Source organism: Chiroxiphia lanceolata, chromosome 16 (assembly GCF_009829145.1).
Source record: "Chiroxiphia lanceolata isolate bChiLan1 chromosome 16, bChiLan1.pri, whole genome shotgun sequence".
NCBI classification, from domain to species: domain Eukaryota; kingdom Metazoa; phylum Chordata; class Aves; order Passeriformes; family Pipridae; genus Chiroxiphia; species Chiroxiphia lanceolata.
Window position 1 is genome coordinate 13,560,808 of NC_045652.1, and position 26,993 is coordinate 13,587,800.

Genomic DNA, 26,993 nt, shown 5'->3' on the forward strand with positions numbered 1-26,993 from the left:
GTCCCGGTGGTTTCTCTGTCTCTGTCCCGGTGGTTTCTCTCCTCGCTCCCGGGCACGGCGGCGGTAAGGACGGCCGGGGGGGTGTGTGGTGGTGTTGGCTCGGGCAGCGCGTCGGGCGGCCCAAGGGCGGGGCTGCGGGAGGACCCCGGTGACGGAGGCGGCGCGACGGGAGCGGCGGGTGAGGGGAGAGGGATTGGGATAGGGAACGGGAACGGGACGGGGAGCGAGACAAGAACTGGGATCGGGACTAAGATCGGGACCGGGAGCAGCGGGTGAGCGGGGCCAGGACCGCGATCGGGACCGGGACAGGGAACGGGATCGGGACTGGAACCGTGACCAGAACAGGGAGCGGGGCCGAGACCGGAACAGGGATCAGGACAGAGACTGGGATCGGGACCGTGACTGGAACAGGGAGCAGGGCCGGGACAGGAGTCGGGATCGGGATCCGCGGCCTCTCCTCTCCCCCAGCGCCCCCGGGTTCCGCTCTGGGCCGTCGGTGCCGGGCCCGGGGCCTCGCCCCGCTGTCACCGGGAGCTCCCGGAGCTGTCGCCTCGGGTGGCCCGGGGTGGGGGAGGAGAAAAACCGATTTACTGTGCAGCAAACACAGGGATTCCACCCCTCTCACGAGCTCCGGGAAGCTCGTTTTTACCCTCAAAAACAGGAAAAGGGCACAGAAGCCTCAGGAGAAACGTGTCAGGCAGCTGCTTTCCTTTGTTTTCCCCCAGTGATCCCGAGGCAGTGCAGGCAGACCCTCGAGCCCTCGCCTTTCCCCCTCCGTTCCTGAGGCAATGCCCAAAGTGAAGAGGAGCAGGAAGCCCCCCCCAGACGGGTGGGAGCTCATTGAGCCCACGCTGGACGAGCTGGATCAGAAGATGAGAGAAGGTGAGCGGGTCCGTGACCCCAGAACAAGCTCCAGGGAGCTGCTTCACAAAGCTCAGCTTGCCCTGCATGTACAGATGGACCTGCTCTGTCCAGTGGGGCTGAGCCTGGTCTGGGGCTGGTCTCAGAGTTTGGTGTGAGCTCAGGTTACAGAGCACAGAGCTTTGGTTACAGGTTGTTTTAGGGCTGGAGCTCCTTTGGGTGTGGAAAGACTTGTAGTTCTTGTCCAAGCATGAAGTCACCCACCATCCCAGTGTGGGTCACTGTCACCCCACTGCCAATGGGTTTATTCCCTAAAGGAACTGTTCCAGGTCAGGCCCCTTTAATTTGAGTCTTCTCCCATTAATCTGTTTTATCCCTGCCATGTATTAAAGTTATGAGTGCCTTTGTACCAGTTTATTGCCAAGTGACTGAGGAAATAATTTGCCAGCTGAACCCTGGTGTTTGTGTTCCCTCCCAGCGGAGACAGAGCCACACGAGGGGAAGAGGAAAGTGGAATCCCTGTGGCCCATCTTCAGAATCCACCACCAGAAAACACGCTATATCTTTGACCTCTTCTACAAAAGGAAAGCCATCAGCAGAGGTGAGGAGGGCAGGGCTTTACCTTGGGCAGGGGAAGACCGGAGTGATGTGGGACCTGTAGATGCACCTGGACTGGGAGCTGGTGGGAAGGATCAGGTTTGTGGGGAGGGAGGGTGGAGGGAAGGCTGGGCAGCTGGTTACTACAGCCAGTAACTCCTGAGAGTAAGTGTTCCAACACCTCCCTGTGGTGGTGTCTGCCCCTCCCCAGAACTCTACGAGTACTGCATCAAGGAGGGCTATGCTGACAAGAACCTGATTGCCAAGTGGAAGAAGCAGGGCTATGAGAACCTGTGCTGCCTGCGCTGCATCCAGACTCGGGACACCAACTTCGGAACCAACTGCATCTGCAGGGTCCCCAAAAGCAAGCTGGAAGTGGTGAGTGTGCAGCTTGTTCCTCTGCTGGTCTGGATCTTTGTAGGACCTGGTCTGACTTCTCTGAGGTCAGGGACAGCAGAGGAGGTTGTGCTGTTCTTCCTGGTAGTTTCCTCTACCTTTTCCTGCCTCTACTCATTTCCTACCTGTGTTGGTAGAGTTGGTGTCTAGTTGGTTCTAAAGTTACTATCAGCTTTGGCACTCATTTAAAGTTGTTAAAGTATGGGAAATAACAGAAATCTAGCCAGCAGAAACCCTTCCCACACACAGCCCTTCCCTGCTTCAGGGCCTGAGCCTGCTCTGTCTGTGGCTTGGCTGAAACACCCTCCTCGTGTTTGCTTTTCAGGGCAGAATCATTGAGTGCACTCACTGTGGATGCAGAGGCTGTTCTGGGTGAAGCCTTTGGTCATCAGACTGCTTTGGGAACTCTGAGGGATCTCCTCCTCCTCCTTAATGGACTATGAGTGCAATTGCACCACTTCCTGGGATGGGATATTTCTGTAAAGCAATTAAAGCAGCAGCGTAATCACCTGGATCCTGCATAAATGGGAGAGAGGGGGTGCTCTGGAGTAGGGTTTTGTGTAGCCATTTATTTTAAAATAAAGTTTGCCTTCCTGAGAGTGGTGTCATGTTCTGGCAAAACATTCCTGTGCCCCTTTTCTCCTGTTGGATGTGCTCTGGGTGCTTGGTTTGAAGGTTGTTCTGAATGTGGGTTGGTTTTCAACCAGCTCTCACCCCTCTTTCTCAACTAACTTCAGTTTAAAAGGCTGCTTGGAAAGAAAATAATACAGTTTCCCAGCATCCAGTTGGATTTGAGCTCTTCCCTGACCCTGTGTAGGTGGCAGCTGAATTTCACCGGAATTCTCTGCTGAGGTGTGTACCCTGGAATTAATGCATAGATCCTTTCAGGAATGCCAGCAGTCTAGAGACTTACAGGTCACATGTGAAGTGACAGAACACAGAACACAGTCAAAACCAGCACTGAGTTAAAGCCCTGTTCAATCTGATTTTGCTTCTTCCTTGTTAAGCACAGGGTTTGCTGGACTACAGCCTGTCTAATCCTCTTAAGGAAATCCACTGAAAACGTATTTGCTTCTCCTTAAAACAAAATATTTTATTATGTAGAAGCAGCTTTACTACAAGCAGTTTGAAGCAGCAAGTCATGCATGTTCCTTGTGCTGGAAGAACTTGAAATGCCCTCCTCCTTCTCACTGTTCCTGCACAGCCTCAGCCTCGCTGTCCTGCACCCCACGTTTGGCTGTCCTGTATTTGGCCCAGGGGTGGGGGGTCTCCTCTCCAGCCATAACTTTTAACCACCGGTGGTAGTAGCCACGGAAACCATCAATCTTCTCCAGGTATGGGTTCCTGGACTTGTACTGCAAACAGAAATCCAACAAGTTTCTGTTAGACAAGAACTCACTTCAGTACCGAGAGAGCACAAGGTGCTACCGAAGAAAGAGTGATCGTGTAACTGTCAGCCAGATCAGACAAACCCAAAGGAAACTCAGGCATCTACGATTCCCCTCCCCTGCTGGTATCCTTTGTGACCCCTTCACACCCTGAGCAGTGCTGGCTCCTTACCCTGTCGAATTTTGGGGGGTACTGTGCTGCGAACTCCAGCTGGCGGATGATCACCTCGTTGGGAGCCACCTCGTTGTTCCTCATGTCCCGCAGGATCTCTGTCAGGTAACTGTAATCCAGCTTCCTCACAGCACCAGCAATGAGGGTGCTGTAGATGTACTTGTTGGGAGTTATTCCAGACCTCTGGAAACCACAAATGCTACAGTTAAACTTTTTTATCTGCTGACTAGTGCAGAACTCCGAGAAGGAAAAGCCTTCTCACACAAGGAGCGCAGCTCCCTGGAAGTGAGAACACAACTACTTGCCACAAAAACCTCAGCAGGTATTTTAGCAGCATTAACCCTTCATTTTGCCTCTTCCTGCAAGCTTGAACCCCAAGCAGCAGAGGGTTTTTCTTTGATTACCTTCAAATCCGAGAGGAGCTGCAGTCCATCCTTCTCCTGGTGGCAAGCAATTGCCAAGTTACAGAATGTCTGGAGGTTGGGTGACAGTCCCCTCTTCACCAGAGCTGGCAGCACGCTCTGCAAGATACAAGTCTTGGCTTCAGTTCCCAAAAAGCATCACTATAGCTTTCCAGACAGGGAGCTAGATGTGCTAGAATGGAATCCATAAATACTTAGAAATCAACCCAAGTACCAGTTTGTGGAAAAATGTGAGATCCCAGTTTCTGTCATGGACAGAGAAATGGGTCTCACAGCAAAACACAGGAGGCGTGAGACAAGGAGGTGGTGACAGGGCCGGTTCTGAGGTTTTTCTCTCACCTTTGCTCCCTCCAGGTCTCCCTGTTTGCTTTTCTTCCTTATTAAAGTGTTAAAGAAGGTCACATCTACTTTCACTTTATGCTCATCCAGCAGTGCCAGCAAGGAGGACTCTGAGGGGCTTTGGGGTTCCACCAGCTCAGCCAGTAACGTGAATGTTTTAATGTTGGGCTCTGCATTGTCCTCTTTCATTTTGTTCAAGAATCCCTCCACATCCCCCATCAAAGCCAGCCTGTGGGATGGTGTGGCCACTGTCCCCAAGGAAACCACGGCTGCGTCAGGCATCCTGGAATCCAACAAGTTGGGCAGGTTGCAGAAAGGCAGCTCCTGGCTTGGGTGTGCCTGTTCCAGCTCCATCTCCCTGTGGTCTCTCCTCATCAAGGCTCCAGCCCCGCTGTGGGTGACACTGGGGCTGTCAGGAGCAGCTGGTTCTTCTTCAGCCTGATTCACATCTTTATTTTGTTGCTGAATCGGTTCCTCGGGCTGCACCGAGCTCTCCTGAAATAACTGCTTTTCCATAGCTTCCACATCCAGCTGGACAGCAACACTCTCTGATCCCTTCTTCCTCCAATTTCTCATCCTTTCCTTCCTCTTCCCAGGTGGGAGCTGTAGCTGAGGTGAGTTCTCAGGGGGTCTGAGCAGGAGTTCAGAGGCCAGGACGGGGTCGCCGATCCCGCAGTCTCTCGCCGCGCGCAGCATCAGGTTGTAGGTGTGGCTGTTGCCCTTTATCCCAAGTTTAGTCATTTCTTTCCAGACCTGAAGAGAGGAAGAGGCACACCAGATGTGATATTAAATAACAGCAGCACGTCTAGCAGGCTGTAGGCACATCTGTCAATGGGGTCTGTCAATCTGTCAATGTGTGCAGAGGAGTGAGTTTACAGCACAACAAGGTGAGTGACCTCGAGTTAGTGGAGCCCTGTGAGATGATCCAGGGCTGTTCACCAGCGTACAGGATATCCTGGTGGAAGTCTAGTTTTCAGAACTTGTCCTAGGAGGAGCTGAGCTCCTCCCATTTCACCAGCCCCGAGCCACCCACTGTGTTCAAGTGATGAGTTACAATACAGCAGCACTTCCCTACCCCCCAGTCAGAACAGGAGGACACACCTGCAAGGCGTATCGGAACCCGTTTTCACTGTCCTTTATGCAGCTCATGAGAAGGAAGCTGAAGGTCTCAGCTGTCAGGACATGCCCCTTCTGCACAATCTCCTAAAAGAGCAGAGAAAACATTAAACTTCCCAGTTATCCAGTCTGGTGCAGTTGGCTGTGAAGCTCTGATTCTACTGTCATTTTCTGGGGAAAGAGCACAGACAAGGCATAGGGTGAACAGAACCACTGCTCCAGGAGAAAGAGAGCCCTGAAATATGCCCAGATCTTTATGGGCGGTATGGGGAATCTGGAGGCAGAAACAACAATCCTTTTACCTATTCCCAGACTGGCCCTTCTGAGAAGAGCTGCGGTAAGAGCCCTAAAAGGAGCCAGGTATCAATATACAGATGTCCAAAATGAGGAGGGGAGACAGAGACGGTATCTGCGAACTCCACAGAAACTTTGTTTGGTTTCTGACACACCTGATGTTATTTTTATAACACCTGACCAATTTTAAAGCTAAAGCTGCCTCTTTTTAGGTACTTTGTGTTTGGTATGTAGAATTTCACTGCAGGAGAATGAAGGCTCGATGAAACATAAACTCATGATCTGCCATTCTCTCTGCTGGAAACGAAATTAAAAATCGACGCAACACGACGACTTCCAGGAGCTTTAACCACAGCAGACCAGGTTTAACGTGGGAAAAGCGACCTGTTTACCTTGAGTACATCGAAGCACATCTTGAGGTCTGAGCAGAGGGCGCAGACCTTGAGCAGGGCGTGGTAGGTGATGAGGTTCAGCTCCTCGTTCTTGCTCTGCAGCTGCTGCCGCAGTTTCAGGGCGCTCTGCAGCCCCGAGTCCTTCCACGGCGACTCGGCACAGGCGTTGAACAGGGCCGTGTAAGTGGCCTCCGTGGGGACCAACCCTCGTTTTTTCATCTAGGGGAAGAGAAGGAGCAGTTGAACTTGCTTCCTTAAGGCAGGGCTTGTAGAATTTTTTAACTTGCTTCTAAGAGTTTCAGGCTAAGAAGATGCCAACGCTTAACTCAAAGGTGTTTTGGAGATAAAGTGAAGGGACTGAATGTTTGGAACAGTTTTAGTTTGGAAAAATGTTTTGAGAGAGAACTTAAACCTACGTCATTGTAGAGCCTGAATGCCTTTTTCACATAGCCAACCCTGCCACAGCCACCAATGAGAACGGTGTAATTGCTTTCCGCCGGCTGGACACGCTCCTCCTTCAGCATCTGCACCTCAAACAGCTCCAGAGCCTCTGCCAGCTACAGGGAAGAGAAAAATCCACGATAAGGGAACAAGAGAATGAATTACAATGGATATTAAAGCATGCAGCTGTGGGCAGGTAGCAGTAGAAGTCCTACAGAGCGTGGGGTTCCTCATACAAAGGCTGGAGAGGGACTTTTGACAGGGCATGTGGTGACAGGACATGGGGGAATGGCTTCAAGCTGAAAAAGGGGATATTTAGATTAGGAAGAAATTCTTCCTTGTGAGGGTGGTGAGGCCCTGGCACTGGTTGCCCAGAGAAGCTGTGGCTGCCCCATCCCTGGAAGTGTCCAAGGCCAGGTTGGATGGGGCTTGGAGGAACCTGGGCTAGTGGAAGGTGTACCTGCCCATGGCAGGGGGTGGGACTGGATGAGCTTTAAGGCCCCTTCCAACCCACACCGTTCTGGGATTCTGTGATGATTCTACGACAAATTCTTATTTTTCTTCTTTCTGCAGAGATACCAAGCGATAGATGGGTCAGAGCTGCATCTTTCATCAGTGATATTAAAAAAAGAGAGAAGAACTGGGACCAAACCTTGTCCTCTTTGATGAGGGCCTTGCACCGTAGGAAGTACCAGTACGGTGTGTTCTTAGGGCCGCGTCGAGGTTTCCTTTTTGGTTCTTCCTCCCCCTCTTCTTGAAGCTTTAAATCCCAAAAGCGTGATGAGGTTTTGTGGTAATGCTTTCTAGAGGAAAACTTATCAGACAGCGTCCCGAACTCCACGCCTTCATCCTCCTCCTCCTTCTCCTCCTCCTCCTCGGGGGCTGCAGTGCAGCTGCCAGCACCGATGTCCCTGGGACCGCTCCCGGGCAGTTTGCAGGAGGGCTGTGAGGAGCTGCACAGCCGTGTCAGCGGGGCCTGGCCCGGGGGCCGGGGCAGGAGCGGGGCCGGCCCGGAGCCACCCCCGAGGGCCGCGCCCCGCGCCCGCAGCACAGCGGGGGAAGCACCGCGGCACCAGAGCGGGACGAGGAGCCGCAGGGAGCTCATGGTGTGCCCACTGCCCCCGGGAGGGAGAAGGGACCCGAGCGGGGTTCGGAGCACGGAGCGGAACCGGGACCTTGCGGGACCAGACCGGAAACCGGAGCGGGGGCCCGAGTGGGCCGGCAGCGCGGAGCGGGACACCGGCAGCGGGGAGAGGCTCCGGCGCCTCACACACACCGTCGCCCCGCCCCTCCCCTGACCCTCTGCGCCTGCGCTCGCGGAAGGGGCGTGCCCGCGGCGGGGCGGCGGCGGGCGGCCTCTGATTGGCGGGAGCGCGCGCGCTGCCCGCCGGGGACGCGGCGCCGCGGGCGCTGATTGGCGGGAGCGCGCGCGCTGCCCGCCGGGCGGGCCGTGCCCGCCGTGGGTCCCGTCATTCCGCGGGCGGGCGGCGCGGGGCGGCCACGGGGCTGCCGCCGCCGCCTCCCCTCACCGCAGGCGCTGCCGGCGCGGAGCGGAGCGGGCCGGGCCGGGCCCGCCCGGGCCCGCCCGGCCGCCGCGGCCACCACCGCCACCATTCCGCCCCTACCCTCCCGCTGCCGCCGGCCCCCAGCTGCCACCATGCAGGAGCTCATCGCCAGCGTGGACCACATCACGTTCGACCTGGAGCTGGCCGTGGAGCAGCAGCTGGGGGCGCAGCCGCTGCCCTTCCCTGGCATGGACAGTGCGTGTGGGGTCTCTCCTCCCTGGGTGCTGGGGCCGTGGGGTTGAGGAGGGTGGGCTGGGCTGGGTGGAGTGGGAGGTTTCCAGGGATCTCAGGGTCTTCCTCGGGTCTTATCCTTAGATCCACCCAACTTCCGCTTTCCCATGAGGTGTCTGTCCTAATCCAGATGTTTTTGTTTTCTGCTTAACGAAAACTCTCGTTAGTACCTAGCCACGCTGGAAAAATGAGTGCTGAGGTGCTTATGTTGAATAAACATCACTGTCCTGCACAGTACTTTATATTTCCCCTTTCATCTCTTCTTGATACATGAAGCATTTTGAATGGCAGGGAGTTCTCATCTTTAGATTTATCTGTGGCTGAGTCTCTAAACCTTTTCCTTCTGTCTGACACAAACAGACTCAGGAGACTCGTAGTTTGCTGGATTTTTTTGGCTAATCTACTAAAGTTTTGTTTTAACTTCCTTGAATATTCCCATTGGTCAGGATCACAAGGGATAACATGCTAATGGTTGTTTCAGGCTGTTCTGGTTAAAAACTACAAGACTGTTAAGGCCAGGACTGTAAGTAAAGGGTTCAGGAGTTGGACTTCAATGATCCTTGTGGGTCCCTTCCAACTCAGAATATTCTGTGATTTATTGACATGATTGACTTAATGGCAGAGGACAGTCCAATCAACAAAACCAAAATAGCCGAAAAACAAAACAAGCACCACCAAATTTCTGCAAATTCCCCTTGGTGCCCCCAAGAAAATTACAGATATTTGTGAAGGGCCAGGCTTGAACAAGGAAAGTAAATTCCCCAAACCAAAACGCTGCTTTTCTTTCGATGTCGAGGACCAGATTGTCTTTCTAAGGAGAAATAATTAAAAAGTTGCCACGAAGCTTTATTAAAATTAACTATATTTCCTTGTTCTCCACAGAATCGGGCGCGGCTGTCTGTGAGTTCTTTTTAAAGGCGGCGTGTGGAAAAGGCAAGTCATATGGAAGGGTGGAAAATGCAATTATTCCCGCAGGGTGGAGGGGCAAAAAACAGATTTTCTAGCTCTGTTTATAGTACTCTTGATCAGTAAAGCTGAGGGGATAACACAGATAGAGGATATAACTGAAGGATGCTGGAATAACTGCAGCAGTTGGGAAATAATGGTATATTTTAAAGACATTGGGAGGTGAATAAGGAAAGCTCCTGTTAAAGGAAGGTGTGAACTTGCCACACGCAGACCTTGCTGTGGATGTGCCTGGATTAATTGCTGTGGTTTGCAGTTGTCAAGATTAAGAGCTGGAGACTTTTTTTAGAGGGTTACACAAGACTTTTTTGGAACTCTCTCTTTTGCTGTTGTCACTTAAGGCTGAAATCACAACTGATGTCTTCTGAAACCCCTCTTGCAGAGGGGCACAAAGTGTTGCTGTTGCCCTGTTCCTCCTTGTGGCATGTATTTGAATTGTTCTCTTCTCCCTTCTCCTTGCCCCATCCGTCCTTCCACAGGGGGCATGTGCCCGTTCCGACACATCAGTGGGGAAAAGACAGTTGTTTGTAAACACTGGCTGCGAGGACTGTGCAAAAAGGGAGACCAGTGCGAGTTTCTGCACGAGTATGACATGACCAAGATGCCTGAGTGTTACTTCTACTCCAAATTTGGTGAGTAGCCCCTGCTTGTTGTCCTTTGCTGGTGTGGGAGTCTGGTGAAGAGGATCCTGGTACATCCCTCTCATCCATCTTCAGAGCATTCCGGTTCTTCTGGGTGTGATGAGGTGTTAGGTTATCATTTTTTTCAGATCTGCTTAGTCCTTCAGTTTATTATCCACCCAACTTTGTGACATATTGTAGATGTCTTCACTCTCAAGAGCTTGTCCCCTTTGCAGGAAGAGGGGGGAAGTTCAAGCTTTCACTGAGTTTTATGCCTTATGTTCTTTTTTTGGGATAAGAGATGAGTAGGCTGAGCAGTTGGTCTTTGCATGACTTATTTTGGGGAGTTGATGAGCAGCAGAGGGCATGGGGGTGCAAAACTTTTATGCACTTGCTTTCCAGCTCTGGAGATCTGGACATAATGAGGCAACTTGCTGCCAGAAACCTACAGTCTTGTAGGTTTCCTTGGATTGAGGTTAGTGTGCAATTTGTAGTTTCTCCACGCTTCTGGTGCACTAAATGTTTGGGTTTTGTTATCATGACTGCTCTTTCAAATTTAGTTTCTCCACTGTTTTTAAAAGCACACATAAATTATCCACTCTGGTAGAACTTTACTCACCAGGGATGAATCCTTGGTGTTCTCCATGTAGGTTAAGACAGGCAGTAAGACTGTTGTGCCTGAACTTACAAGTGTTGGCAACAGCCCTGTGGGAGCTACACGATCCAGGTGATGTTTTGAGAGTCATTTTGAACTCAGACCTGCACCGTTGACTGAGAAGTGTGTTTGCCTTTGGTACAGGGGAATGCAGTAACAAAGAATGTCCATTCTTGCACATTGACCCGGAGTCTAAGATCAAAGACTGTCCCTGGTATGACAGAGGCTTCTGTAAACACGGTAGGTACCTCACACAGCTGCTGTTTCTGTGGCTCTAAGTCAGGGGTGGGGTGTTGCTGGTCTCTGTATGATCTGCTGGTCTACTTGCTCTGCTAAGTGCTGGGGTAGGGATTTATGGAATGGAGACTGCTGAGCTCTGTATTGCAGGTCCCCTCTGCAGACACCGGCACACTCGGAGAGTCATTTGTGTGAATTACCTGGTAGGATTCTGCCCAGAGGGACCTGCCTGTAAATTCATGCAGTGAGTATGCTCCAGGCCTGGCCTGGAACCTTTTGTTTCCCTTGGAATCTGGTAAATGTCAAATGAGGGTGCTCCAGTGCTTCCCAATGGCTTTGGAGGTTTGGCCAAGGTTTAGTTTGCTCAAATTTTTACTCATCTGAGGAAAGAGAAACTATTTACAAGAGCATTAGTGACAGGACAAGGGGGATGGTTTTAAACCAAAAGAAAGTAGGTTTAGATTAGATATCAGAAAAAATTGTTCCCTGTGAGAGTGGTGAGGCCCTGGCACAGGTTGCCCAGAGAAGCTGTGGCTGCTCCATCCCTGGAAATGTCCAAGGCCAGGTTGGATGGGGCTTGGAGCAACCTGGGCTAGTGGAAGGTGTCCCTGCCCATGGCAGGGGGGTGGAACAAGATGAGCTTTAAGGTCCCTTCCAACCCAAACCATTCTGTAATGTGAGGCAGGGTCTCTCCAGAGAGCTCCCAGTAAGACTCTGGAGTGGTGATTAGATGCAGTGGGATCACAGGGTTTTATATTCCAGAAGGCTTCACAGGCAGAGGGATGTGCTACACACATGGAAAGAGAAGTGGGAAGGGGGAGGTCTGTTTCCTGTGAGCCAAATTCAATTGTCTGAACGTTCTGTTCTTTGGATTTATTTGACTGAGCTGATGCTAAAACGTTGGCATATGATTTGAGAATCAATTTTCTTGTTTTCCATCTAAACCAGCCCTCGGTTTGAACTGCCAATGGGAACCACAGAGCAACCACCACTGCCTCAGCCGACACAAACACAGCAAAAGGTACACACCTCCCCTGCCTCCCCCACACGCCTTTCCCACAGCGCTTTAAAGTAGAATATATTGTCCAGTGGTTAAAACTGGGCACTCAGGCTCTTGGGTGTGGAAGGGAGAATTAAGGAGTGAGCATCATAGTGATTGAGAGCCCCACAATTGTTCCAACTTCACACGGAGATCTGGTCACAGAACACTCCCATGCGACACAGGAGCACGTCACACATGGTTGTGCAGCAGTCTGCCAGTTTGTGTAATCTGTGTGACATCCCTCCGTGATGGCAATGATATTTTAGCAGCCTAAACCTACTCTCCAAATCTGCTTTCAGAGAAAAACAGGATCTCTGGGCTTTGTAAGGCTCAGTGCTTGATTTCTTCTCTCTGGTGCTCCAGCTGGCAGAGCACCCACACACAGATTTGGAGGAAAATTGATCATTTGACATTATGGGGTGCTCTTTTTCCCTTCTAAACAAAATAACAAACACAGAGATCTTTATCCTTGATGCACTTAACGAGTCAGAACTCTTCTCCAAACCAACAGAGGACACCCCAAGTCATTGGAGTCATGCAGTCTCAAAACAACAACACTGGGAACAGAGGACCCCGGCCCCTGGAGCAAGTCACCTGCTACAAGGTAATTCAGAGGGGAGGGATGAGGAGGGAAAACAAAAGCTTTTTTCCCCACAAGCCCCAACTCCAGCACTAGAAAAGGGCAAAGGATCTTCCTGTTCCATCAGCCTTGGCAGTTATATCACTATACGTGTCAACTCTGCCTTAGGTGCTTGTGTGGGTAAAAATCACTGTGATTGGATTGGGGATATTAAATGGCTGAATCCATTTCACTGATAACCTTTAACAGCTGCTTATTATTTTACCTCCAAGCAAATTACAGATCTGGAAAATGGTGTTGCACCAGATATTGGCATTTCTCTGGATATTCTCTGAATAGCTTTAAGGTGCAAAGTCATGAGTCTGTTCATGACTTTCTCAAGTTCAGAAGTGCTTTTCTCTGTTTAATTCAGGATAGCAGATCAGGAGAGTCCCCACAGGTCTCGGATGTAGTGCGTATCAGATGGAGTAGTCTTGGAACCCTCAAATTTTGAAATTCTCCTCCTGTTTTACAGCCCTTTGCTGTTTGTGGTTGTGAGCATTGCTTTGTAGTGGGTTATAATAAAGTGACATCACTTGGCTCCCAGCACGGAAGCAGCTTTTGCTCCAAGGAGTGGAAGCAGCCCATAAATCATGTCCCTTGTGACAACATGTATTACTTCACTTGCTAAATTCTGCACGTGTGGAAAAGCTTCCAAATGGGAACAGTTGCTGGCTACCTTGATAAAGGCAGCTAGAGGGAAAAAGCTGTAACTGTGTAGTAATTCCTGTCTCTCTTTCTCTTGCAGTGTGGAGAAAAAGGTCATTATGCCAACAGATGCACCAAAGGACATCTGGCCTTTCTCAGTGGACAGTGAAGGAGCAGAAGGTGCAAGGTTGCTGTTGCCACTGAGGAAAGGTTTCTGCCTAGCACTATGTCTGGAGCTATTAATCAGGTTGTTTTTTAATGCCATTACTGAAAGAACTGGTCAGAGGCTGGCTGCTGCTAAGCAACATTTTTGTAATTGTCTCCAATTTTTTTTAAGTTTTAACCTTTTTAAAACCGATTTTGACCTCTGCCTGTTTTCATTGAGCCCTGATGAAAGGTAGATCTAAAAGCCAGTAGATAAACCAACCCCTTACTGGTGCAGCACCCCAGGTAAACACATCTTAGGCCAGGGTTTCTTCGAAGTATTTTCCTTCTGCCACTTCTCTTTGGAGAACCTCCAGCGTTTCAGCCTTCCCTGTGGAAGCAAGGAGACTGACTGGGAAACCTTAACACTTGCAATGCCTTCTCCTTAGTGAGAAACAGGGCTTCTGCTGTCCTGTAGCTCCTAAACAGCAAAGTCATGTTTCCAGGCCCAGCCTCGTAAAGCTTGTCCTGATGGCTGACATAACACTTCAAGTACATCAGGCAGTAAAACTCGTGTCCACTTGCTTTGTTTCTGTGCTTCTTGCTGTACTGAAGGTTAGAAATTAATCTTCTGGGTGAGAACCAATCGAGGGGAGAATAAATTGGCAAAATCTCTCAGCCAGACAGTAAGGAACAGGACAAAAATCCTAATAGGAAAGCTGCATCTGTGCTCAGTTTCCATTTGCAAAAAGCAAGGAGGGAAATGAGCATGGCTTGAAGAGTAGGAATAGAAGAACCTTCTCTCAGCCCCCCATCATCCAGCTCACACTGAGCAGGGATTCCCACAGCCTAGAGAAGAGCAGGAAGTGGAGCTGTATCTTCCTATGGAACACTGCTTTTAAAAGTGGTAGAGATTTCTTTTGAAAGCAATTTTTTTGCAAACCCAAACCCCATTTGTTTTGAGAAGACTTATTTTGAAAGGGCCAATGACAAAAAATGTATTAAAAAAAAAAGGAAAAAACCACATTTCCCCCCCAGTGTGAGCCTTACTGATTTGACCCCATCTCTCGTTTGCTGCCTGCCTTTATACTTTGTTTTTATTGAAATGTACTGATGGCAAAAGCTGGCTGTGAATTTATTTTTCTTTAAGAACAAGGTGATCTGGCTTGATCTGATTAAGAGAAGTGAAGAGCCTGTGTTGGTGTGAATGACTGGGTTATTTCACTGTGGAGTCAGCCACTGCAAGTTTCAAGTCTAAGGTCAGACACTCTTTGTAACACTTTGTGCCCCCAGAGACTGAACTGGGGCCAGGCTGAGATGTGTGAGCTTATACCCACTCAGAAGGACCTCCCAGCTTTAGCAGTGAAAGCAGGTAGAGTTTTGACAGAAATTCTGGGTTATCTGAGGCAAGGAGCATTACAATCCCAGTGACAGAATGAGAGTTGCAGACCTGTCTCATCTCAGACAGTGCTCTGCAATGATGGAAAACTGCCCAAATACCTACAGAGCCTGGAGACAGCCTTAGAAACCAGAAACACCAACATGCCACCTAAAGCTCAGACATTCTTTCAAACCAAAACACATCCTCTCAGCCAGGAGTGGCCAGGAGGAAGCTTTTAGTTTTATCAACCAGGAAATCAATGACAATAGTTCTCCCAGTTCATAATGCAGTCCAAGGAGCAGATGCTTTCCCAACCACCTCTGAACTTACCCTGAGGGGTGAAACTCCAAGAATGCACAGTACAATTAACAACTCAATTAAGGAGAGTGTCAGCTCAGGAAACGTGAAGTGTAAGCACTTTATTATTGGTCACAACAGCACAGATTTAACATGAATAGTTCTGATGTCTTCTGTCAGGGCAACTGTGCCAGCAGCCAGGGCTGTTCAGGAGCTGTACCCTCACCTTCTGACACTGATGGTGCCTCAGTGGTATTTCCTGCGCCGGTCGTGCTCTGCAGCAAAGCACAGCAAGTTAATTTTGCTCAGGTCACAATGGAAAAAAAACCCCACCACACCTGAAATTACAGGTAAGAAAGCACTCTAAAAAACTCCCTGAACATGTATTTTCTAAGTCCTGTCAGGTCAGACAGGCACCAAGACTTCAACTTTCTTCATTGTCAAGAAAATACTGGCCAGCTGGTAATGTACCAAGTAAACAATCAAGGTTTCTATGCTAAGTTTGTTTACCCACAATCTTTCATTTTATTTTTAAAAGCAGCAGCAGATTGTTTTTATTACCCCAAGCAACCTTCCAAGCTGCCCTGCACACACAGAGAGCCTTGTTTTTACTTACTGATGTGACTGTAGCTCCAGATGTAGCTGAGAACAACATACCCAGCCAGCACCATGGAGATACCCCCCAGGCCCCCTTTCTTCACATTGATGTATTTGTTGTAGTATCTGTCATAACCTGGGGAGGAAGAAGAGTTTTCAGAGCAGCCAGATGAGCTGTGGGCTTTCCTGAGTAAGAAAGAAGCAGCCTGGATTCACAGAACTTAAGGAAATTGTTTCTAATGAAACACATCTGAAAGTCTCAGAAGCAAGTCTGGGAGGAGGCAACCTGTGTGTCAGTTGAGCAAGGTGATCTCAAGTTAATGGCCCTAAGCCTTAAAAAAAAAAAGGGGGGGGGGGGAAAAGCCACATCATTTTTTCCCTAAACATTATTGTGACCTTCATGAGCTCAAGCTACTTAGGAGTTATCTAATTCTTTCATACTGGCGTATGTATGTTATGCAGACACTTGCATTTGATATTTTGTGTTTAAATCTACTTTGATGAGTTCAAGCTGCTTTGGAGTTCTCTAATTCTTCTACACCATTGCATATACATGATATACGTACATATGTGTATTATCAAATGCAAACTCTTGCATTTGACATTTTGTGTTTGGATCTGCCTGAATGAGATCAGTACCTACAGCAAAGGACACCGGTCAAAGCTCTTCCCAAGTGATTTTAAGTGCCCTGTGTCCTTTCTTACCATCTGCAGGGCTCAACTGCTTTTTAAAATTATTTTTCATTGACCTGTGATGTTGGGAAACTTGGAGATTTTCAGCCAGTGGGTTCAGGACTAAGGGCATCCCATTTCCCCTTTATACAAGAAGGAATTATGAAAACAAACCTCTGGTGGATAAAGTTCACGTGAGAAACAAATTGACAGATAGGAGAACGAGGTGCTACAGGAGAAACTGCTCTGGGAAGGCAAAGCCCTGCGTGGAGCAGCCCCGGCGCTGCAGAACCGCCCCCCCCGCCCGAGCCAACATCCACTCCGGCAGGCAGAGATGCTTCTGTGTGCTGCTCTGCTCTCCCTGGTTCCGTCAGGAGAAGGGATTCAGGGATTCTCGCCCTCCGCGCCCCCCTCACCTCGTCGACAGGCCCCCACGATGCCACCGGGGGTGAAGTCCCTCATGGCCAGCCAGGAGGGCAGCTGGCCCAGCTTCACGTCCATCAGCTTCGTGTCCTTGAGGAGAACTGCGGCGGGGAGAGGGAGAGAGCGGGGTGAGAGGGGAGGGAGGGCAGGAGGGGTGAGGGGGCCGCGGTCACCTTGGAGCCCCCGCACTCACCCGGCGGCTGCGCCATCTTGGAGTGGCCGGAGCGGCGCGCGGGGCACCACGGGAGGGAGGGCGGGGGGACCCGGATGGGGCGGGGACGGGGCGGCGCCATGTTGGGAAGGGCGCGGGCCCCTCAGGGCGGGTCCTGGGTCCGTCCTGACCTAGGGGCGGGACACGGAGTAACGAGTACAAACTGAGAGGGGGGAAGTTCAGGTTAGACGTCGGGAAGAAATTCTTCCCTGTGAGGGCGGTGAGGCCCCGGCAGAGGTTGCCCAGAAAAGCTGTAGCTGCCCCATCCCAGGGATTGTCCAATGCCAGGTTGGACGGGACTTGGAGCAACCTGGGATAGCGGGAGGTGGCCCTGCCCATGGCAGGGGAGTGGAACGAGATGAGCTTTAAGGTCCATTCCAAGCCCTTAAAACTCTTATGATTCCATGATCTCCTCACTGGGGGTCAGTTCCCAGTGGGGGCTGCAGTCTGAGGGCTGTGTGGGGGCACTGCCAGCCTGGCACTCTGTCCTGGGCTGGGGCGTTTTCACTCCAGTCCCGCTCCAGCAGGTCCCCTCAGGGGATGGCAAACAACTCCCTAGGGTGTTTGTTCTCCGATGGCCCAGGGCAGTGCCTTGGACAGTCCCAATGTACTGTGTGGGGTATCAGTGCCCTCCTTGCTGGTGCTTCATATTGTGAGTATATATAGGAAAAATCCACAAATCCTCATCAGCATCATTGCAAGACTCCATCAGCGGTCCCGCTGATGTCCCACAAAAGAACCTCTGCCAGTGTGTTGTGAAGTTGCAGCTCTAACACTGCAAATGTGAGTTCATAGACAGTATATACTGCAACATTTGTTGTCGTTTATCGTACTGTAAGAAATCCCATTTTGGTGCCCACTCTGGACTTTTCCCTGTGGGAAAATATTGTGTTCTACAAAAGCTCCTTGGGAAGGGTGTCAAAGGCAAAAAGAGAGGCTGGGTCATTGGTATGTGGTGTAAGTAAACCTGCACAACCAGAGTGGTGGAAGAGTTAATGTGTGGGTAAAGACAAGATTTGCCTTCCTGCAACGGGAATCAAAATGCCCGAGTTGGAAGGGCCCCATGAAAGATCATTCAGTCCAAATGCTGGGATACCCCAACAGTCCCATCTGTCCCTGAGAACGTTGTCCAAACACTCCTTGAGCTCTGTCAGCCTTGGTGCTGTGCCCACTGCCCTGGGGAGCCTGGTCAGTGCCCAACCACCCTCTGGGGGAAGAACCTTTTCCTTAATCCAGCCTAACCCTCCCCTGTCACAGCACCAGCCATTCCCTCGGGTCCTGTCACTGGTCACAGGGAGCAGAGATTGGAGCTGCCCCTCATGTGGAAGCTGCAGACCCTGATGAATCTCCCCTCAGTCTCCTCCAGGCTGAGCAGACCAAATGACCTCAACCACTCCTCATACAGCCCCTCTAGACCCTTCCCCATCTTCATAGCCCTCCTTCTGATAGCTTTATATCTTGTATTGTGGTGCCCAATCCACACCCAGGGCTGTAGGTGAGGCCACGCCAGCACGGAGCAGAGCAGGAAAGAGCCACTCAGATTTATCTCATGTTGCCCAGAGCCTTTCTGGGTGGTTTAGTGCTCACAGACCCCCAGAAGGTCTGCCCTGAGCAGACACAGACCTGCAGCCCTGGGACCCAGCAGGTGTCACTCGCGGGCAGAGGATGCATCTGCTGCAGCGATGGTCCCCATTTAGTGACCTCTAGAGGCTTCAAATCCTCCTTTACAGGTTCGTAACAGTGTCAGGGTTTGTTGTTGTTGATTGTGCCGAAGCTGAAGAGCAAAGTGATGCAGCAGCAACCAGGGAGCAGCCGTCCCCCGCAGCTCCTGGCAGGTCAGCCAGCCCCCCAGGTTTCCCAGACACGAAATATCCATCCCACAGAGGAGTGTTAGAGCGGATCAGAGATGAAAACTAAATTAAAGACGCTGAGGGGAGCCCACAGGGCTCCTACATAAACTCTAATCTCTGCAGCTTTTACTGCTCTTAGGTCACAGAGTCTTATTCCACATGCCTCCCTCCTGCCACTGCAGGATTCTTGGATTAGAATCTGCAGGGTTGTGTTACCTGGTGTTAAATCAGTTGAGGTGTGGGACCTGTGTTGTCTCAAGAGATATGGCACCATGTCACACATATCACTCAGAGGCTGGTCTCCATGTCCAGCTTCACCTGCTCTTTTACCAAAATTAATTTATTTACATTGAATAGTGCTCTCCCATAACATAAAAATAAAAGCAGAAGGAATAGATTACTACCTCATTTTTTAAAATTCAATTAATAACAGAAAGTAAGAGTATGAAAGCACAGTGTGCCTGATCACCTGAAGAAAGGCTTCCAAATTTAGACTCTGTTAAATGGGTTAAAAATCCACCTATTAAATTATCTTTTATTTTATTAGTGAACTTTACCAGTAACTGTCATTTTATGGCTGAAGTGTCCCCTGATGAACTACTATGTGGCCTTTTTACAGTACTTACAGAAAATCATGCTCCAAATTATCTTCCCTCATTCTTGCAAGGCAACCTATTGTTTTAAATAGGATTACCCATGCAAGGCAGACTAATTCACCTACAGGAAGAAAGCCAGTCGTGGGGGCCTCATTTTAAGGAGTTCTCTGCAGAGCAGAAAAGCTCAAACTGCCCGTAGCAAGATCAGGGGAAATTTGGTTTGTTAGGGTAGGAATGGAAATCCTGAGTGAGGATCCATCTCCAATGCAATCAGAGACAGCAGTGCCCCAACCCTGGGCCTGAGCCTCCCTCTCTGGCAGTGTAAGAGGAACAGGGCTGTGTCTTTATGCCACCTTAACCTGACCCAAGCAGGAAGAGTGAAATGGTACAGATGTGCAGGAGGTTTTGCAGCACATTTCCTCCCTCTGACCTGTGCTGCTGGCCAAAATTCAGGGTCTTGTTGGTTGACCCAGATGGGAGGAGGAGTGACAAAGGAAGGTGTTTCTGATGTGTCTCTGTTTGCTTGCAAGGATGCTCACAGCCCTTCTTTCCTAAACACAGAAGAAATCAGGCATTGAGGGCCAGTTTCCTTGCTTAGAGCTCCAGACCTGCTCCTGGCATCGATGTGACCCCAAATCCTTGTATTCAGTCCAGGTTTTATATCACTGATTATTCAGGCTCTTTGAAGTTTCCGTTCCCTGCCTGTTTCGATGCTCCATCTTTCTGTCTCTTCCTCCACCTGAACTGTAGAGTCCATCCACATGTGACCTTCTTTCCTTTTAATATCCTACCCCAAACTGTCCTCCCAGAGCCTTCAGGTTCTTGAGTAATCTTATAATGTGGGTGGAAATAGACTTAATGTCTCCTTCAGCTACCCTAAATAAAGGAATGCAGTTAAACCTACTGATTTCAAGAAGGTTTAACCCAACCTCTAAAAATAAAAGCCTAATGGAGTGTTGCCCTGAGGTTTTCATCTCAGTGAAGACATCTCTGGAAAATGCTGTGAAGTTCGTAAGTAATGGCATAGAAATAATAGAAGTAGAAATAGAAACAAACTCAAAATACACAGAGTATTTTGCAAAAGACGTCAATGGATACGAAAGAGGTTTCCTTCCTCCACTAACAAGGGTAACACATAATATTGCAGCTTTCAGTCCAAAGATTCAGTTGTGGCCTGAAAAGTTAAGTAACACTCTTCATTTAAGTTGCTGAAAAGGAGAAGTAAAAAGCACAACTTCAAAAAACAACAAACAGCCTGCCTCAGAGGCTGGGATCATTTTTCCTGTTCTGTGTGCTAACTTTTGAAAAGTCAGGGTCTCACCTGAGTGGTCAGTGGTGCTGCAGTAATGTGCAAACACACTGTCCATAGGTGTGTGAGGTGGCACAGAGTGGCCTTCAGGAAGGTCAAGAGACGAGGATTTACCTAAACAGGGGTCCTGCCCCTATTGAATCTGATGACAAAGCACCCAGTGCTTTTAATAAAGGATCAAGCCTTTGGTGGTTTGTGGACCAAATATGGTTCTGAAACATGTGGTTTGGCACAGGATGCCTCTTGGCTCCAAAACACTCATTTCAACCTGATGTCTTCCCACCAGCACAGGTTAAGGAGCTGCAGCCATCAAGGAGAGAGAAATCAAGAGCTACTGGCACTTCAAGAACACAAAAGAGAAATGCATGTTTTATCAGCCAGTAATTTGGAGAAAAGGTATCGTCCCAGGTTGCTTGATCCAGTCAGTTATTTTTAATTGTATGAACATTTTGGTGTGGTGAGAGCAGGGTGGCTGCCGAGGTCTCAGCCTCATTCATCTAAAATTGTGCTTGCAGTGGAAACCAGACTCAGGCATTGAACAGGACAAGAAAAGGGTATGGAGTTTGGAATCTTTTCCATGGCCAGAATTCCTCAGGAAAATGGTGAATTGCCTTGCAGAGATAATAATACCTAGGGATTGACATGGCAAAAGCAGTTGAGAGAATTAACCTGTGATTGCAAGCAGATTGCTTGCTCTGTGTTATTACAGAGCCATTTTCCTTTGTCAACTTCAAAACACTTTGCAGAGGAGATCACTTACCAATGATTAATAGTTTAGTATGTACATAGTTCTTTTCTCCTTCACAGCACTTGAGTGTTGATGCATCTTCATGCTCCTCTGATAAAATATGTAAGGTAATGTTATGATTATCTTTTCAAGTGGAGAAATTTGAGCCCCGGGTTTAGGACTGGGGAAGGGGGGGATTCCTCCCTCCTTCTTTGGTCCCATCTTGCTTGTATCTGGTGTCAGTTACAAAAGAACCTTATTTTGTAGGTCTTTGATCAGCCTGCTGGTTAGCTAAATATATACCTGTGGGGAGATAATTACATGCTATCAGTAGTAAAGTGTACTAAAATAATGTACGTTAATTAAAACACTTGCAAAACCAAAGCAGGAGTTTTCACAGAGATAAATCTGATGCAGCAACAGCTGTATCTGAGGCTCCTTCCCAGAGACAAACATGAAAATAAAGCCAGGGACCAGTAAAAACCAGTTTCCTCATGCTAAAAAGAGGAAAGACAGATACCCACAGGGAAGGGCACGGTGGTGTCAGTCCAGAAAGGCAGGGCTGAACACACCTTCCATCTGTGCAGGCAGATCTGCCTCCCTGAGCAGGGGGAAGGTTGGTGTGATGAATCCCATCTCATCCATGTGTCTGTTTGGCTAAGTGTGAGTGGCCCAGCAGGAGGGCTGTACAAACGGGCCTCATGTTATCAGGGGAGAATTTGGAGACTAATTAAATAGTGTGACAGAGGCTTAAAAAAATCACCTCGTTACTATCTTTGAATCTACTGTCAGTTCCTCCAGCACAATACTTGTACTTTTCCTCTCTTCCCACATTTACATCTGATGAAAATGCTCAGCACTTCCATAGCCTTGCACAGAAATTGCCTCTCTGACCTTCCCAGCTAAAGCAGTCAATGGCTGTTCTCCCTCTCCTACTCTGTGTTTTGGAAGAAGATCAGTTGATGACCTGAGTCTTACTCAGACCAGAGTCACTGGTGGTTTTGGGATATTATTGTCTCCACAGCCCTGTGGCATCTGTTGATGATGTTTCCTGCAGATCTCAGACCACAACCAGTCTCCAGTTCGACCCAGCACATCTCCCCAGTGAGCACTGGAAAGGTTTGTATCCCAGGCTTTATGTTTCTTCCTGACAGCTGCAGTCACTTCACCTCTGACAGGAAGGAGACACGAGACTGAAGCAAGTGCTCAGGAGCCAAGAAGCACAATTGCCCTGGTAAGGCCTCAGTGTTTTACCAGTGGGTGAGATAAACATCTTCTTGGAAGACATACAGGAATCAGAAGGTTTGTGGGGCTGCAGAGGGAGAGCCACAGCTCAGCCCCAACCAGGTACTACATGTAGCCCAGGCCTTCCGGAGAGTTAGTCCATGCCTCTTTTTCCAGTCCATGGATGCAGTTACCATTGGGATCCATGGCTGTGTTCATTAGTTGCTGACTGAGCTGGTGAGATTCCTGCTGTTCCATCTGTCCTCCCTTTTCCCAGTGCTCTGTGGTGCAGTGGATGCACAGGTGTCTGTTTGCATCATTCTCTCCTGGCACAGATCCCTGTGGTTTTGTTGTCACACTTCACTTACAAATAGCGATCCTTTGCACTTTCTCCCCAGTCTGCTCCAGATCAAATTCTAGCTCTTTCCAAGGTAGTGAAAGTGGCATAACAGATCTGTCTAATCAGGCTTGCCCAGTGGCCATGTTATCCTACACCTCCTAAAGCCGGGGTGAGAGGGAGATTCCTCTCTAAAGATCAGCTAAAAGTCGGGTGGGATTTCAGCCATGCGACTCTGACATTCAGGCGGAGCACGTGGGCACCCCCTTCCCTCTCCTGCTCTGCAGCTGAGCTGGGAGGGATCGCAGGGGACCGGGGCAGGGGAGCCAAGCTGCAGCAGGAAGCATTCAAATGTATTTCATTTCAGGGTGACCTTTAACAGGTGTGGATTTACTGATGGGGAGGGGAGAGGGAAGTAAGCAAGGGATTAAGGGGACTTTACCCTCCCTCTACTTTAAGCACCAGCTTGCACAGCATTCCAGTACTGTGAGATGCAATTTGTGGCTGTGTGGCTTTATATTTTCTACCTCCTGGGTCCCGGGCAGGGTCGTGGCTGTCTCTGGGCTTTAGCACTGCTGGGTATTCAGTGGAAGGTGTGTTGTCCTGCCAAGTGTCTCAGATATAAACCTGGGGAGTGGTTTGGGGGAGAAAAATCATCCTCTTCAGTGCAAGAATTGGCATTTAACTTATAGTGGAATTGCACAGTTCAGGCAAACACAAGGTGTGTGATATATTCCCTGGGTGACTTTGCCTGGGGATCTTCTCTTCCTGATCCAGTGCTGCTCTGTGTTGTTGAAAAGCTGCTTTCCTCTAACCCAGCGCTTGCTGCAGTTCAGTGATGGATTAAAGCAACTCTTCATTTTCCTTATCCCTCTCTGAGGGGAATTGTAGAGTTTAATTAATAACATTTTGTAAAACATGATGAGATTCTTGGATGATAAATGCTACACAAATGTAGAGTATTTTTTAATGAGCTCTGCATGACAGCTGCAACTAAACGCTTGTTTAATCAAACTGATCAGTGCTGCAAAAAAAATCCTCGTCCTGCTGCTATCAAACAGAAATCAAGCACTCTGTCTTTCATGGGCTATTGGTTTTGAGGATCCCAAGGCATTTTTCAAAACTTTAGCAAAATAAAAAGGCAAGGAGTATATTGATATATCTATATTTTATATAACTTTCCCTTTATGTGTGCAGTTTAGATTATATAACAAACCCCTTGGCAAGAGGGAAGGGGAAGATCAGTTAATGGTGTGGCAGGATGTCAGGGGTATGTGTCCCAGCTCTGGTTTTACCTGGCCATGTCAGACACCAGACTTCTGGCACTCTGTATTTTGTGTTTTACAAGTTTCCTACAGCTGTAGGTGTGTGTAATTAGCCTGGCTGCAGCTTCTCCGGGGCTCCCTCCCGAGCAGATGAGGTTAAAATGAACTCTGGGAATGTTGGTCTTTGTCACACTCTTCAAGGTAAACCTACTCGGGGAACTAGAGGTAGTTTCCATACTGGAAAGGTGTAAGGACAAGCAGAGTGACATTTCTTTTGCTGGAATTCAGTCAGGAAAAGAAAGAGTAATTTCTTGAGCTAAAAGACCTGCCTTGGGCTACTTGGGGAGTAGAACTTCAGCTGTACACTTCCTCCAGAAAGCTGCTTCTCCTGCTTTTGGAATGCTGAAGTGTCAGATCACCAATAAAAAAAGGAGAGGTATGACTTGAAGCAGCACTTAGGGCAAAGCCTGGAAGGAGCAATCTACAGATTTCCATCCAGTGATGACACAGCCCAGTCCTACAGCCTTTGGGATCCAAGGATGCTCTCAGCAGAGGTTACTGTGACTTCTGGCACTGGTGGTGTGGGACTGAAATGGTGGCAGCAGTCAGATCACCTCTGTACTTCATCTGCACTGCTGTTTCCTTAAAGCTGTTGCTTTGCAAAATTTGCCTTTTCTGGACCTTTTATAATATCTGCTGCTTTTGGCCAGATGGATTTTTCCTTAAGGGGAGAAGAACAGGAGGAGAATGGCGTCTGTATGGATATTGGCTGTCTGTGCTGGGAAGGAAAATGAAGGCAAAAGAAATGAGCTGTTGAACCCATGGTGTTGTGAGAGGGATGAGTGAGACATTTTAGGGAATAACCAACCAATCAGCCAATCTCACAAGCAATTTGTCTTTCCTCATTATAAGGCAACACCATAGTGGGAGAAATGCAGAGCCATTCTTCAGAAGATTTATTGCCCTGTAGCATCTGCGCGAGAAAACTCCAAGTGCTGAGTAGAGCAGGAAATTGGAAGTAGATTGCACAACCTGCAATTCAACAAAGTTCTTGGATCTTCTGTGGAAAGAGAGCGCCGGAGTTTCAAAGCTGGCTCTGTCTCCTCAGGCTTTCTCGGTCCTGGGAGTGGAACCAGGGTGGGTTTGATTAGAGCTGATGGTGGCTTTCTCATTTACTGGTCTAGCTAATAAGAGCATCCCAGAGTGCTGCTTTAACCAGAACGGAGGGAAATACTTCCCAGTGCTGTGATGGATCTAACTGTGCCTACGATTAGTGAACCAAATGCACTGCTGTGAACTACTGGAGTTTACAGGACCTCTGACAAGAGAGGGGTGCCTGTGTTCCCTGCTGTGAACATAACTCTTTACAGCCCTCTGTATGTACAGCATTTTCTCAGAAACCAGCCTCAGGGACAATTATACATTAATAGCTACTTCTTTCAGAAGCAGCCAGCCCTGCTCCTGAGAAACAGCTATTTTCAGGCAGTCTTGTTCCTGAGGAACTGCTATTTTTAGTGGGTTCTATTTCTGAGGCAAAAAAAAGAAGAAGAAGCCATTTCTGTATCCCTCCGCCATGGCCCAGACCCACTGGCTGTGGTTGACTTGCATTTTGCAATAAACATTTCCTCTTTACATCTCAGTAGCCTGAAGAAAGTGGTTCTCCAGCCATTACAGAGAGCAGCAATCTGAGCTGGGGATAATTATGCAGGGAGGGCTTGTGGGAGGCAAAGCCGTGCTCACATACTATAGATTCCATTAGAAGGAGTAGGGAGATGTAATGGGGCTCTCCTGGGAGATGCAGGACTTTTAGATACCTAATTTGGAAGTCCGTTCTGGTATCCATTTTCAACATCCCAAGAGTAATGATTAATCCTGTACTCCAGGTTTCTCTGAATCAGTTTGTAGCTGTAGTAAATATGGGCTGAACACAATAACGTCACTGGTGCTCTGGGTAAATGACTTGAGGCAAGAGAAGCTCAGGGTCTGTGGCCATTAACTCACTGTGCACAGTCATCTGGCAGCGATTGCGACTCAGGAATCTGCCACTGAGATAAAAGAGGCTCCGTCAGAGCTGAAGAATGTGGTGTTTTGCAATATAAGTATCTAATATGCTGAAGGCCCCATAAATGCACCCCAGCAATGCCGTGTTCTCATTCCTGCAGCATCCCAACAGCATGGACCCGGAGATCTTCCATATGTTCTTGCGGCCATGGCCTTTCAAGGGGCATTTGGGAGCTGTAACCACATGAAAATTCCAGTAATACCTTTTTGTTATTTGCAGATTTAATGCAAATGCTGTGTCCTGACACAAGGGTGAAGTGACTCTCACCATGCTGATGCTGGCCTGAATTTCAGCAGCGCCCGTGCAAAGTTCATCTCAGGTGTGTTATGATCTTTTCCCTGCAGCTGCTTCTGCCTCTGGTAACTGTGTAGGTGAAGATAGCAAATTTGGATTAATTTTGTTGCCCAGAGAGGTTGTGGATGCCCCATCCCTGGAGGTGTTCAAGGCCAGTTTTGACAGGGCTTGGAACAACCCTGGTGGAAGGTGTCCCTGCCCATGGTGTTGAGTGGAACAAGATGGTCTTTAAGGTCTCTTCAACCCAAACCATTCTGTGATTTTATGAACAGTGGCATCAGCAATGAATATACACTGGAACCATGGCTTGTATATATTAGTAGATCTTTTCTTGGCAGGGTGTTGCTATCTGGATTCAACAGAATCAGCAGCTTTAGTCTTTGAACAGGGTCATGGCAGTACTGAAAAAAAGCCACCCATCCTTGCTCTGGCACTATTTGCTCAGGGGTGGCTCTCGAAGACTCTGAGGTGTGTGGGTGTGGGGTGTGTGTGTGTGTGTGTGTGTGTGTGTGTGTGTGGTCTGAAGGTCACTCTTTCTGGGGGAGAGGTTCTTCTTTCCTGTCTGAGTGAGAAGAGGAGGCTGTTAGCAGTTCAGCCTTGTAA

General features: G+C 49.0%; 4 protein-coding genes across 6 annotated transcripts; 2 read left to right on the plus strand and 2 right to left on the minus strand.

The window, feature by feature from the left end:
- Positions 1–71: 71 nt before the first annotated feature.
- BUD31 (BUD31 homolog) lies at positions 72–2,453 on the plus strand. 3 transcript variants are annotated; one of them, XM_032703649.1, is made up of 5 exons: positions 72–175; positions 724–882; positions 1,340–1,462; positions 1,670–1,836; positions 2,180–2,453. In XM_032703649.1, exons 2-5 carry the CDS (start codon positions 789–791, stop codon positions 2,228–2,230), a joined length of 435 nt encoding a protein of 144 aa, XP_032559540.1. In that variant the 5' UTR covers positions 72–175; positions 724–788; the 3' UTR covers positions 2,231–2,453. The 3 variants fall into 3 exon arrangements, with proteins under 3 accessions (XP_032559540.1, XP_032559539.1, XP_032559537.1); XM_032703648.1 differs by having other exon boundaries at positions 78–178; positions 726–882; XM_032703646.1 differs by having other exon boundaries at positions 134–272; positions 726–882.
- A 588-nt stretch (positions 2,454–3,041) lies between these two features.
- Positions 3,042–7,267, minus strand: PTCD1 (pentatricopeptide repeat domain 1). The gene is made up of 8 exons (XM_032704330.1): positions 7,262–7,267; positions 7,071–7,178; positions 6,394–6,534; positions 5,978–6,196; positions 5,277–5,378; positions 4,176–4,928; positions 3,415–3,597; positions 3,042–3,209 (listed from the first exon to the last, which is right to left on the minus strand). Exons 1-8 carry the CDS (start codon positions 7,265–7,267, stop codon positions 3,042–3,044), a joined length of 1,680 nt encoding a protein of 559 aa, XP_032560221.1.
- A 635-nt stretch (positions 7,268–7,902) lies between these two features.
- On the plus strand, positions 7,903–14,341 carry CPSF4 (cleavage and polyadenylation specific factor 4). The gene is made up of 8 exons (XM_032703644.1): positions 7,903–8,178; positions 9,097–9,147; positions 9,660–9,812; positions 10,600–10,695; positions 10,843–10,936; positions 11,641–11,713; positions 12,246–12,338; positions 13,102–14,341. The coding sequence occupies exons 1-8, from the start codon at positions 8,076–8,078 to the stop codon at positions 13,168–13,170; spliced, it is 732 nt and encodes a 243-aa protein (XP_032559535.1). The 5' UTR covers positions 7,903–8,075; the 3' UTR covers positions 13,171–14,341.
- Positions 14,342–14,915: 574 nt separating this feature from the next.
- On the minus strand, positions 14,916–16,788 carry ATP5MF (ATP synthase membrane subunit f). The gene is made up of 4 exons (XM_032703650.1): positions 16,709–16,788; positions 16,509–16,616; positions 15,440–15,556; positions 14,916–15,098 (listed from the first exon to the last, which is right to left on the minus strand). Exons 1-4 carry the CDS (start codon positions 16,722–16,724, stop codon positions 15,070–15,072), a joined length of 270 nt encoding a protein of 89 aa, XP_032559541.1. The 5' UTR covers positions 16,725–16,788; the 3' UTR covers positions 14,916–15,069.
- Positions 16,789–26,993: the final 10,205 nt, after the last annotated feature.